At 39.7% G+C, this 12,452-nt stretch overlaps 1 protein-coding gene across 3 annotated transcripts; it reads left to right on the plus strand.

Moving 5' to 3' along the window:
* The first annotated feature begins 247 nt into the window (after positions 1-247).
* On the plus strand, positions 248-9,603 carry LOC117652599. Of its 3 annotated transcripts, XM_034397638.1 has the most exons (13): positions 2,174-2,363; positions 2,956-3,053; positions 4,035-4,126; positions 4,213-4,332; positions 6,881-7,149; positions 7,239-7,418; positions 7,512-7,672; positions 7,759-7,846; positions 7,923-8,129; positions 8,205-8,372; positions 8,500-8,641; positions 8,805-8,956; positions 9,039-9,603. In XM_034397638.1, exons 4-13 carry the CDS (start codon positions 4,227-4,229, stop codon positions 9,390-9,392), a joined length of 1,827 nt encoding a protein of 608 aa, XP_034253529.1. In that variant the 5' UTR covers positions 2,174-2,363; positions 2,956-3,053; positions 4,035-4,126; positions 4,213-4,226; the 3' UTR covers positions 9,393-9,603. The 3 variants fall into 3 exon arrangements, with proteins under 3 accessions (XP_034253528.1, XP_034253529.1, XP_034253527.1); XM_034397636.1 differs by lacking the exons at positions 2,174-2,363; positions 2,956-3,053; positions 7,239-7,418; ... (5 more) ...; positions 8,805-8,956; positions 9,039-9,603 and adding an exon at positions 4,424-6,734 and having other exon boundaries at positions 4,117-4,126; positions 6,881-6,951; XM_034397637.1 differs by lacking the exons at positions 2,174-2,363; positions 2,956-3,053; positions 4,035-4,126; ... (7 more) ...; positions 8,805-8,956; positions 9,039-9,603 and adding exons at positions 248-377; positions 4,358-6,734 and having other exon boundaries at positions 6,881-6,951.
* The last annotated feature ends 2,849 nt before the right edge of the window (positions 9,604-12,452 follow it).

Raw genomic sequence — 12,452 nt, forward strand, 5'->3', positions numbered from 1 at the left:
TCTTCTTTAGCTTCTTATTGTATCAAGTTGCTTTATCATATTGTGATGATTGTTTCAGGGCTTTGTTGATTCTCTGTTGACACCATTGGCTGCTTCAAGCTCCTGCAGCACGGTTCTGGCTTTTTGTTTCAACTCCTTTTTTATCAAGTACGAGTCCCTGTTTTGATGTTCTTTTATGTGAACTTTATCATGCATGACGTTTAGTTGATATGAGATTTTCGTTTGGTTACAGGTTCATTGTCTACAATGGGGTCTCTGCCCCACTCTGTCCAGATCACAAGTTGCGAGGAGTTGAGGGACTACCTGCTGCTGCAGTCCGGAATAAGGGAAGAAACAGCCCTCTACCTTTTTGGTTGGTGTTTATCTCTAAACTTCAGGTTTTTTGGTGTTGTTTGTAATGTTGCATGTTATATGGTTTGCTTTTTTTTTTTGTTGGCCATAGCATAGTTACGATGACCACATCGCTCCACCTCGCGATTTTTAGTGCTCATGTTCCTGAACAAGACTCACCTGCGATTCGAAACCATCCCTACTGAGTTTTAAAGCTTGTCAAATAGGGTGGTCCGAAAAAACACTTTTTTCTCTGATCGGAAACGGGTACCTGGCAAAAGTGGCCACTTGACATCAGAAACACACCTGCAAAATTTTTTTCCGATCGGACAATATCTTCGGTTCCCACTTTGAGGGGGAAGTTTCGGATTAATAGGTAAATTTAGGAAATTTGCAAAACGGACTCGGATGCGCTGCTGATGCGTTCGGATGGTCACTGGGGAAGAAAAAGACACCTTATGTACTTTAAACAGCATATCGAGCTTCATATGTGGCCCTACTACAATACCCAGGGACCAGAAGTTCGGCCGAAATTCCGTGTTTTGAGTAAAATCAACACTTTTGCTTCCACAAGTTGTGTGTTCGTGGTGTGTGATGTTTCAGCACTCGGACACTCTCATTCCAGGAAGGTGACATCACGTTGAAACGAACGTGACAAAATGTCATGTTCGTTTGAGCGTTGTGTCACGTTCGTTTGATGTGAAAAAGCTGATTTCTTGCCAATTCACACCCAAACGAATGTGACAAAATGCTCAAATGAACGTAAAATTTTGTCACGTTCGTTTCAACGTGATGTCACGTTCCTCGAATAGAAGTGTCTGAGTGCTAAAACATCGAACACACAACGTGTGGAAGCAAAAGTGTTGATTTTACGCAAAACACGGAATTTCAGCTGAACTTCCAGTCCCTGGGTATTGTAGTAGGGCCACAAATGAAGCTCGATATGGTGTCCAAAGTACATAAGGTGTGTTTTTCTTCCCGAGTGACCATCCGAACGCATCAGCAGCGCATCCGAGTCCGTTTTGCAAATTGCCTAATTTCACCTATTAATCCGAAACTTCCCCCTCAAAGTGGGAACCGAAGATATTGTCCGATCGGAAAAAAAATTTGCAGGTGTGTTTCTGATGTCAAGTGGCCACTTTTGCCAGGTACCCGTTTGCCAGGTAACAGGCACCCCGGGGAGTAGACATAACGGAACCAATTTTGTCCAGATTATGTTGACATGATTGCCTACAGTTTTAAACCTCGTTCGGACGAGAACCGAGTTCTAACCGAGGTTTCTGGGGGTTTTTACAAACTTTATAAAACTTGTTAAAATTTAGAGGTTTTCCTTTGGTTCTACATAATCCTGGCGAGTCTCTGATTGCCTTCGTCGTTTCCTGTGAGCTGCCAAGGCCTCCTACACGGTAAAAACGGAACCGGGTTTTCCCAGGAACTTTTTGAAATTTCCAGGAGCTGGTGACTTTTTCCAGGAGGGCTCCTGGGTTACCCCAGCTCGGTCCCAGGAGCCTCCTGGGAATCCCAAACATTTCCCAGGAGCCGCCTGGGGGTCGCGACGCGAGTCTGCGTCTTCCAGGCGGCTCCGGGGAAAAAAAATTGCGTTCCCAGGAAGGCTCCTGGGAATATCTCAGCCGGCGTCCTGGGCGCTTCTGAGCGCCTGTGGAAGCAGACCGGGCAGCCCGCACGGCACGCTAGTGTCACGGGATGGCCTACCCTCCTGGCAACGGGGGTTATGGTGGGGGGGGGGGGGGGGGGGGGGGGGGTAACAGGTGTTGGATGAAAAATGTGTCAAATGTGCCTCTAGTGAAAATTTAAACGCGTCTCGTAGCAAGTAAGCGGTTGCCTTAGAAAAAGAAGGTAAAAAAAAGGAAAAAAAAGATCTTGTTTCTCCGCTATGGATTGTGTTTGTGAACAACACAGGTAATCTGCCGAGTGTCGAACACGACTCAGGTGGAATGCCCGGAAACGCGCAGCAGTGTCAAGCTTTGCGCGGCGGCGGCGGCAACCAACCAGTGTAGTGGACAACGACAACGGTGCGTCCCGGCGCCAGTGCAGTGCCGACTGTTTTAGTACTTTTTTCACTTGACTGAATTTGTTCGCACGTTTTCTTTACCGCTTTTACTGACTTCGTTCTTCGCGTTCCGAACTGCGTTCTGGTCGTAAAGGAATAACGCTTGCTTTGGTTTAAACTTTTCATCTTTGGCTGTAGCCTAACCTCCTAACCTCTCACTTGTAGTTGTCTCTTTGTTGTTTTGCCTTCTGCCACGGCATTTCTATGCAGTAGTGTGTCCGAATAGATTCAAAACGTTCAAAAGGATTTTCGGAAAGTTAAAGCTCAGCCCCATAGTTTGATCATAAATATCTGTTGTGAACGCCAGGAGTTGCCCTCAGTAGCCTCAATCCTTGGCAAACATTAGTGTTAGTCTTTGGATGCGATTTTGTTTGGGAAATGCGAATGCCTGGCTATCACTCCATTTCCTTGTTTTCACATTTGACTTGTTGCTTTGAACATAGTTTGCTGAGCTGTCATATGTACACAGCATTTCACCGATTACTTGTTTCATTGCTTTGTGTTTATGTTTGTGTGTGCCTAACATATTGTGATGAATGGTTTATTTGTTTCAGGGCTGAATTGATATCCATTGACACCATTAAGCTGCTTCGAACTCCTGCGGCACAGGTTCCTGGTTTCTCGCTTCAATCTCCCTTCGACCTAGTTGGATGTGAGTACCTCTTTATTTTCATCCATCCTGCAAAGTGTGAGTGAAGGTGAGGGAAGTTGGAACACCCAAAACAGTTTTTGTTTGCCATCGAATTTAACTCTTGATACAAACATACAAGAGCGTTAGACGTCCACCTATTTGAAAGACTAAATTCCGTTCTTCGCCCTGCATAGGATTGAACAAAGAGCGATCCCATTTCCATTGGTTGATTGGGGCATTGACGTGAAAAAGTGTATGTAGCTAAAGCATTCCCTCCTAACTTGATATTTGTCATTCACTCCCTAGGTCCAAATATTTAGAATGCATCAACCAATCCTTACAATTTATTTTCTATACTTGACAATTCTTGAATTGCTAATGCAATGTTCCTGTATTTTAACAATTGCTGTGCAATATTGATTAAATTAACTCAGCTTATCATTTTTAGTTCAGAAGTCAAGAAAGATGATTAATTTATGTGTGTTGATGAGTGCATTCTGGTTGTTTGACATAGTTTTAGCATTGGTAATACCAGTGGTCTCATTTTGAGACCGAGAATTTTGATGATAGGTTGAGCCATTTCAAATATTTGGATCCTGCGAGTCGCTGATGACTGTCATTCGTATGGAATGTTTTTGTTCTGTAGAATGTTTCTTGTCAATCCACTGTCAATCAACTGTTACACGATTGTTGGGGGGAAATGGAATTGCTTGTGCTATGCATCGGTGCTGAATGATCAAAATAATTTTTTGAGTATTGTTTTTATAGTGCAGGGGTATGTTTAGAATGGCAGCGTTTTCATCCTACCCTTAGAAAGGTCCATTCAGCTTTGGTATAATACCAGCTTGTTTGTAGTTCTTACTTCTTTTTCTATGTTTTTGTTTTGTGTGGTTGATTTTTGCCTTTTGTTCTATCTTATATCTAAATTGACTTTGAATAATGCTCTTCTTTAGCTTCTTATTGTATCAAGTTGCTTTATCATATTGTGATGATTTGTTTCAGGGCTTTGTTGATTCTCTGTTGACACCATTTGGCTGCTTCAAGCTCCTGCAGCACTGGTTCTGGCTTTTTGTTTCAACCTCCTTTTTTATCAAGTACGAGTCCCTGTTTTGATGTTCTTTTATGTGAACTTTATCATGCATGACGTTTAGTTGCATATGAGATTTTCGTTTGGTTACAGGTTCATTGTCTACAATGGGGTCTCTGCCCCACTCTGTCCAGATCACAAGTTGCGAGGAGTTGAGGGACTACCTGCTGCTGCAGTCCGGAATAAGGGAAGAAACAGCCCTCTACCTTTTTGGTTGGTGTTTATCTCTAAACTTCAGGTTTTTTGGTGTTGTGTTGTAATGTTGCATGTTATATGGTTTGCTTTTTTTTTTTGTTGGCCATAGCATAGTTACTTGTATGTGGAGGCTCAAAAATGGAAGTGGAGGAAGTTGAGTTAATTAATTCTTCTGATGAGGAGGAAGATGATGATATGGTTGCCCTTGAACTTCTTCCAAATGGAAGAAGGGACATGCGCCATGCAGCCATCAATATGGTGGTGTCAATGAGAGGGGTTGCTGCAATGACTCGTGTGGGGGTCCGGAGAGCAATGTCAGGTGCTGACCTTGTCCTTAGGGTCAACAACCTTTCCCTGAAGCAGGATGTTACTGCATATTTGGATAGAACGGGGCAAAGGAATCATCCTAGGGCAGTAGACCTTCTACGTAAATTTGATAACGTAGACCCCTTTCATGGTATCAAGTCCAATCAAGGTCAGATATCAGGCATCAAGAAATATTATGATTTTATTGCACCATCGACATTTGGTGTTGGTAACCGCCTTGATCAAAGGCTTGTTGGTGAAGGGGGTGCATATGGTATGGTGGAAGTGCCAAATACTTTTGAGTTTTGCTCAGTAATTGAGTTTCTGAAAATGTTGCTCAGAAAACCAGAAGTTATGGATTATGTCAGAAACCGTCGTCCATCAGAGAATGGTATGCTGGAATCTTACATGGATGGATCAGAATTTCGTGAGCATCCATTCTTCCAAAACTTTCCTGATGCTTTTCAGCTGGTACTTTATGGAGACGGAGTTGATCCTGCTAGGATGGCAGGACCAAAGAGTGGTTTACATGAGATGTATTGTTTCTCCATAAGTGTACTGAACCTACCTCCTTATTTATTTTATTCTGGTGAATCTATTTTTCCCATGGAAATTGCCAATGCTCAGGACTGCACTGACACTTTTGAAGGAGTACTTACCCCATTTGTGAATGAATTACTTCGTTTGGAAGAAGGTGTCAGAGTTTTCATCGGAGGTGAATTTATAATGTTGAGAGCTACCCTGGTTTCAGTCAAGGGTGATGGAAAAGCTATTCATGAAATGCTTGGTATGTTGACTTGTAGTGCTAGACATTTCTGTCCTCAATGCATGATTTCTAGGCAGGAACTTCATTTGGGTCAAGTGGCTGTGGGAGAGACTCGAACCCCAGCAATGTCTGATGCTCAATTGCAGAGAGTGGCTCAAAACCCTGCCTATAGCACACAGTGCGGTCTGCGATACAGGCCTGTGCTTCATAACAGTGCATATTTTCGGGCTGAGAATAATGGGAACTTTGATTTGATGCATGATGGGCCTGAAGGCGTTATCATGATGCTTATCAGACTGTGCTTGAGGAAATGGATTGTTACTGATGGAATATTCACTGTAGAGCAATTAAATGGCCGGATACTTGCTTTTGATTATGGGCAGCAGAATTCAAAGGATAAGCCAACACCGAACTTCACATTGGAATCCCTTCAAAATGCTGAGACTACATACACACAGAAGATGAATGCTGGTCAAACACTGGTACTCTTTCGTGCTCTACCATTCATCATTGACAACTTGGGTGCTGGTGTTGATGAAGACGATGAGCATCTTCAATATTTACTCCTGCTGTCTGAGATTTTTCAAACAGGAAGTGCACCCAGAATTCCTCAAGGTGTAATTCCCCATCTAAGAAGAATGCTTGAAACCTTCAGAAGGGGGTGGTATGTGTTGTTTCCCAACATTGATCCCATCAACCGTTTCCATCATTTAATGCATCTCTGGGAAAACATAGAACGGAAAGGGCCACAAAGACAGTTTTGGTGCTTTAGGGAGGAAGGTAAAAATTGTCCTGTGAAGAGACATGTAGCTGTTTGCAATAACTTCATTAATCCTCCAAAGACTGCCATGGAACAATGCCAGATCCGTGTGTCCAAAGTTTGGGGTACTCGACATGCGAATGTGAGGGACAACAGAACATATGTAAGAAGAGAAAATGTTTATGTTCTTGCAACACCTGCTAGAGCTCACTTACACGCTTTGGGATTCAGGGACAACGATCAAATCTCAGTCTGCCGAGCAGTGACAGTGTGGGGCTTTAGCTACAGAATTGGAGAGTTCCTGTTGTACAGCAGATCATGTGAGAACAATGATGGACTTCCCCGCTTTGGGAGGATTGTCAGTATTTACTGTCCTGATGGGACTGACTATGTTTGGTTTGCTCTGAAGCCGTGGAGAACTGTTGGATTGGATGACAGGTTCAATGCATATTCTGTTGCTGAGTTTGAGCCCCCTCCTACTCATCTTGTAGATGTAAAGGATCTCCCCATTCACCCTGCAATTAGCAGATGGACTGATTACTCGACTGACCAGTCCTTTCTTTGCCTCAAATACAAGGTGTATTAATGGTTAGTGGCATGAGGTGATTTGTGGGTGAAGGTTGTACTTGGTTGAATTTTATTTTCCTCCAAGTTTTTATCATTATTGTGATGGCCGTTCCCAATGTTTGTTGTGGGTAACTGTGTGTTAATTTATTGTTTCATTTTTGTTACAGATGAAGAGGTGGATGGAGCGTCATTTGTGGAGTTAAATGAACAATCTTTGCTGCTCAATTTCCCGAAACTTAATTTTGGTCAGAGAAAGGCATGTTTAAAGATAATCAATGAAATTTTACTTTCCAAGGATAAATTTATTTTCAACGATACAAGTGTGATGAATTCTGAGTCTGCTGAAAATCCAATTATTATATCAACAGAAGCAGATGGGAACAATACTTTCAAAATAAATCAGGATGTACTTGTCCTACCTTTTGATGAAGACTTGGTAAAAGCAAACTTATTCATCTGTGTAAAATTTGTGTGCTACCTGTTTTTCAAACTTATAATTTCTTTCTTGACCCTCCTTTGTTTCAGGGCTGCTCTATTCTAGGAGCATACGTTTGTCAAGATGGTTCTCTGAAGCCTACCACCTCAAGTGATGAAGCACAGGTGACTCCATGTGTCAGTGCTTCTTTTATATTAAAGAAAAAGAAATCAACTGACAAGAAAGAAAAAAATAAAGAGAAAAGGCAAAAGATTTCTCCAGATGATGTTGTAAGTACCTTGGATTCCTTATTGAGATTAATCTTGTGTCAAAGTGTTGTTACATCCTGATTTTAAAATTATTTTAATACGTTCATTTCTTAGGAGCCTCTGAAAGTAGCTGAATTGTTAGCAAAGACACATGAAGGAGAATCTGTCATTGATTTTATAACAACAAAATCGTTTTGTGATAAGAAACATCAGAAGATAATGATGAAAATAATTTATGATCACTATGTTCATGATAAAGACAGCCCAACAAAATAGTAAGTGTTAAGCAAATTAATAAATGAAAACTGAGCTTGATTTTTCTTTATTTAACTACACTCACATTTTCTTGTCTGGTGGTTAGCTATCCAGCAACTGTTACTAAAATTGCGATGGCAAAAGGAATAGTGACAGATTTTCCAGTTTTAGCTGACATTGGACAGTGCACCTGGGTATGTTTGATCATAATTAAAATTACCTCTCTTCTAAAATGTGTATTTTTATTCATTGGGTTGTTATCTTTTTCAGAACTCTTGGATGGAAGTTGTTAAAACTAAATTTGAAACCGTTCAATCGGGCCTCTCACCTAGCAAAAAGAAAAATTCAAAGGCACCATCAACTGATTCAACCACGAAGAGATCTTCTGCCTCTTCCTCTAAGACTGCTGCTTCAACTTCTAGAGCTTCATCTTCCCATGAAGAATCTGATGAAACTACTGAATCTATTGAAAATCAGGTAAGTGTTAGGGTCGGGATATTGATGTCATTGTTGTCTTTCTGGTTGTGTAATATTTTTCTTCTTGTATTTCAGATAAAAACTATGCAACTCTTACTGCCAAATTCTCAGAATAAGCCATTGATAAGCCTAGCTCTGAATCAGACATTTGCAAGCAGAAGAAGCTGGATCAAGAGGACTCAACCTTCTTTAACCGAAATTCTGCAGCAGTATCCTCACTTGGCCAGCTATGAAGGAGAAATGGTAAAGTCATAATGCAGTACTTTTGTGGTTTTAAATTTTACTTGTATAGCAAAAATTATTATGGTTGGTCTGTTATCTTATCATTTTTTGTTCTGATCAATTGTTTCCTAAACTTCTCCCTATTCAGATATGCGAGGAGTTTGCTCGAATAGAAAAATTTCAAGATGATGGTGTTTTAAAATTTAAACGTGTCGTGCCTTACATATTGGACTATGCCAAGGCTTTAAAACCAGCAATCTTTCTTCAAGTGTCAGAAAGATTTTCCAGTGGTAAGGCCCAGTCTAGACATTTTTTAAATTATTGCGTCATAAATTTATCTTTGCAACATTTACACTCCTTGTTAATCTATGAAGATTCGCATGGTATGGAAGTCAACTTATTTACGATGTATTTATTCCAAATTACTTGCACGGTTTTTGTTCTGCTTTTCAGACACTGTTAAAGCGTTGGTACTTTTGTCTAAAGTGTTGACACCAACACTGAACAGAAACACCGCAACTCCACAGGAATTGGAACATGTGAAAACATTTAAACCAGCAATCATTGAATCCATTCCCAGCAGTGCATTATTTCAGATTGCTCCTGTAAGAGTCAAGTTAACTTGTGACAGGTGAATTTTCCTTACTTGCTGTAAACTGAAATACTATCCTTTTTTCTTTCATTCAGGAAGGAACAGATGTTGATGGCTATGTTTCTGTTGAAACCCACCCTATCCTATCGGAGCAGGATACTCCCATTTTTCCATTTCTCTTGTGGCTTACTAATGATTCAAAAACTGGGCTGGTATACCTAAAAATTGACAGGAAAACCTTTTTGGTAAGCCGCAGCTTGGATGAGGACTGTCTTCTCAATGCATTTGATATATTTATGAAGGCCCATCACGTGTACAATCTGAAATACCATCCCTACCTCAGGCATACAGTGTGTGACTATTTTGAGTTTCTGTATGGCATCAAAACACCTGTGAGCTCAGTGTCTCGATTCATCACTGCTCTCAAGCAAACCAGTCTACGTACTTAAAGCTGTTGTTGCAATGATTTTTGTTAATTGTCTCCTTCTGTGGCTCAACCTTTTGTTACCCCCAATTTAAATGTGATATTTTGACGCCTCCCAATAGAATAATCCTAACTGTCAGTGCTGATCCAAGACAATCCTAACTGCTCAGAGGTTTCAGAGGAGGCTAAAACTGCTCATTACCTCTCTTAAGTCCAAAGCAGCGAATCGTGACATCACAGAATTTTATAAGAAATAGCTTTTTACACGCTGACAGTTAGGATTGTCTTGGAAAAGCAATGACAGTTAGGATTATTCTGTTAGGAGGCGTCGATTCTTAATTGACTCATCCTTGGAAAAGTTACCAAAATTCTTTGTTACCTTTAATTTTTAACTGATTTATGTATATTAACTAGCTGTGAAGTTTGCTGTCAGCAAATTCAATTGGCGTCTTAAATTAGACTCCAAACCAATAATCATTCCAGCTGCCCTGCATTTCGCATGTTATATTTTTAATATTTGTTTCATTACTGTTCCATGCAGCATTATACTCAATTAAACTGCATAGCAACTGGAATTTCTATCAATTGTAGTTGAAACCTTATCTTTAGTAACTGAAGTTGACCTCAGTTGAGTTTTAGTTTTATTCTTAATTGACTCATCCTTGGAAAAGTTATCAAAATTCTTTGTTACCTTTAATTTTTAACTGATTTATGTTTATTAACTAGCTGTGAAGTTTGCTGTCAGCAAATTCAATTGGCGTCTTAAATTAGACTCCAAACCAATAATCATTCCAGCTGCCCTGCATTTCGCATGTTATATTTTTAATATTTGTTTCATTACTGTTCCATGCAGCATTATACTCAATTAAACTGCATAGCAACTGGAATTTCTATCAATTGTAGTTGAAACCTTATCTTTAGTAACTGAAGTTGACCTCAGTTGAGTTTTAGTTTTATTCTTAATTGACTCATCCTTGGAAAAGTTATCAAAATTCTTTGTTACCTTTAATTTTTAACTGATTTATGTATATTAACTAGCTGTGAAGTTTGCTGTCAGCAAATTCAATTGGCGTCTTAAATTAGACTCCAAACCAATAATCATTCCAGCTGCCCTGCATTTCGCATGTTATATTTTTAATATTTGTTTCATTACTGTTCCATGCAGCATTATACTCAATTAAACTGCATAGCAACTGGAATTTCTATCAATTGTAGTTGAAACCTTATCTTTAGTGATGAAATTGACCTCAGTTCAGTTTTAGTTTGATGAGTTTTAATGAATTGTTTTGAAGTGACTAGATAATTCTTAAGCGAATTATTAACTCCCATTATTTGTATGTGTATAGCAAAGATTGCACTGTAAACTCTTATTTTTTGTATCTTATCCAATCTAATTTCATGTAATGAATTAACGTTACCCTCAGGGGGTATATGAATTGCAAAGATATAGTCTTGCAAGATAAGAAAGAACTTCCAAATGGAAATTGAGAAAGTTTATTCGCCTTGTTTTCTGTTCACCCCTACACAGTTTAAGACCATTTCATGCTGCCATACAATCCTAACTCACAGAAAAAGGAGAATGATGAAATGAGAGTCACTAACTCAGTAAAATTCAACTTTAATACTCTTCACAAACAAACAATTTTTTTAAAAAATGAAGCAAGTTGCCTTGTTGAAGCAAGCTGTGCTGAAGCCGAAACGACCATTAGTCTTCCAGCATGGCAGATGTTTCCTCCCGTATCCATTACCTGAAACAGAAGGGTCATGAAAATTAATAAACACAAAGTAAAAGGCATCCAGACAGAACAAAAACATAGAAAAAGAAGTAAGAACTACAAACAAGCTGGTATTATACCAAAGCTGAATGGACCTTTCTAAGGGTAGGATGAAAACGCTGCCATTCTAAACATACCCCTGCACTATAAAAACAATACTCAAAAAATTATTTTGATTATTCAGCACCGATGCATAGCACAAGCAATTCCATTTCCCCCAACAATCGTGTAACAGTTGATTGACAGTGGATTGACAAGAAACATTCTACAGAACAAAAACATTCCATACGAATGACAGTCATCAGCGACTCGCAGGATCCAAATATTTGAAATGGCTCAACCTATCATCAAAATTCTCGGTCTCAAAATGAGACCACTGGTATTACCAATGCTAAAACTATGTCAAACAACCAGAATGCACTCATCAACACACATAAATTAATCATCTTTCTTGACTTCTGAACTAAAAATGATAAGCTGAGTTAATTTAATCAATATTGCACAGCAATTGTTAAAATACAGGAACATTGCATTAGCAATTCAAGAATTGTCAAGTATAGAAAATAAATTGTAAGGATTGGTTGATGCATTCTAAATATTTGGACCTAGGGAGTGAATGACAAATATCAAGTTAGGAGGGAATGCTTTAGCTACATACACTTTTTCACGTCAATGCCCCAATCAACCAATGGAAATGGGATCGCTCTTTGTTCAATCCTATGCAGGGCGAAGAACGGAATTTAGTCTTTCAAATAGGTGGACGTCTAACGCTCTTGTATGTTTGTATCAAGAGTTAAATTCGATGGCAAACAAAAACTGTTTTGGGTGTTCCAACTTCCCTCACCTTCACTCACACTTTGCAGGATGGATGAAAATAAAGAGGTACTCACATCCAACTAGGTCGAAGGGAGATTGAAGCGAGAAACCAGGAACCTGTGCCGCAGGAGTTCGAAGCAGCTTAATGGTGTCAATGGATATCAATTCAGCCCTGAAACAAATAAACCATTCATCACAATATGTTAGGCACACACAAACATACAACACAAAGCAATGAAACAAGTAATCGGTGAAATGCTGTGTACATATGACAGCTCAGCAAACTATGTTCAAAGCAACAAGTCAAATGTGAAAACAAGGAAATGGAGTGATAGCCAGGCATTCGCATTTCCCAAACAAAATCGCATCCAAAGACTAACACTAATGTTTGCAAAGGATTGAGGCTACTGAGGGCAACTCCTGGCGTTCACAACAGATATTTATGATCAAACTATGGGGCTGAGCTTTAACTTTCCGAAAATCCTTTTGAACGT

Source organism: Thrips palmi, unplaced genomic scaffold (genome assembly GCF_012932325.1).
Source record: "Thrips palmi isolate BJ-2018 unplaced genomic scaffold, TpBJ-2018v1 HiC_scaffold_7, whole genome shotgun sequence".
NCBI lineage: Eukaryota > Metazoa > Arthropoda > Insecta > Thysanoptera > Thripidae > Thrips > Thrips palmi.

Excerpts from the sequence above, each read along its gene's own strand:
- LOC117652599 (XM_034397637.1), top strand. The coding sequence starts at position 4,453 with ATGGAAGTGGAGGAAGTTGAGTTAATTAATTCTTCTGATGAGGAGGAA.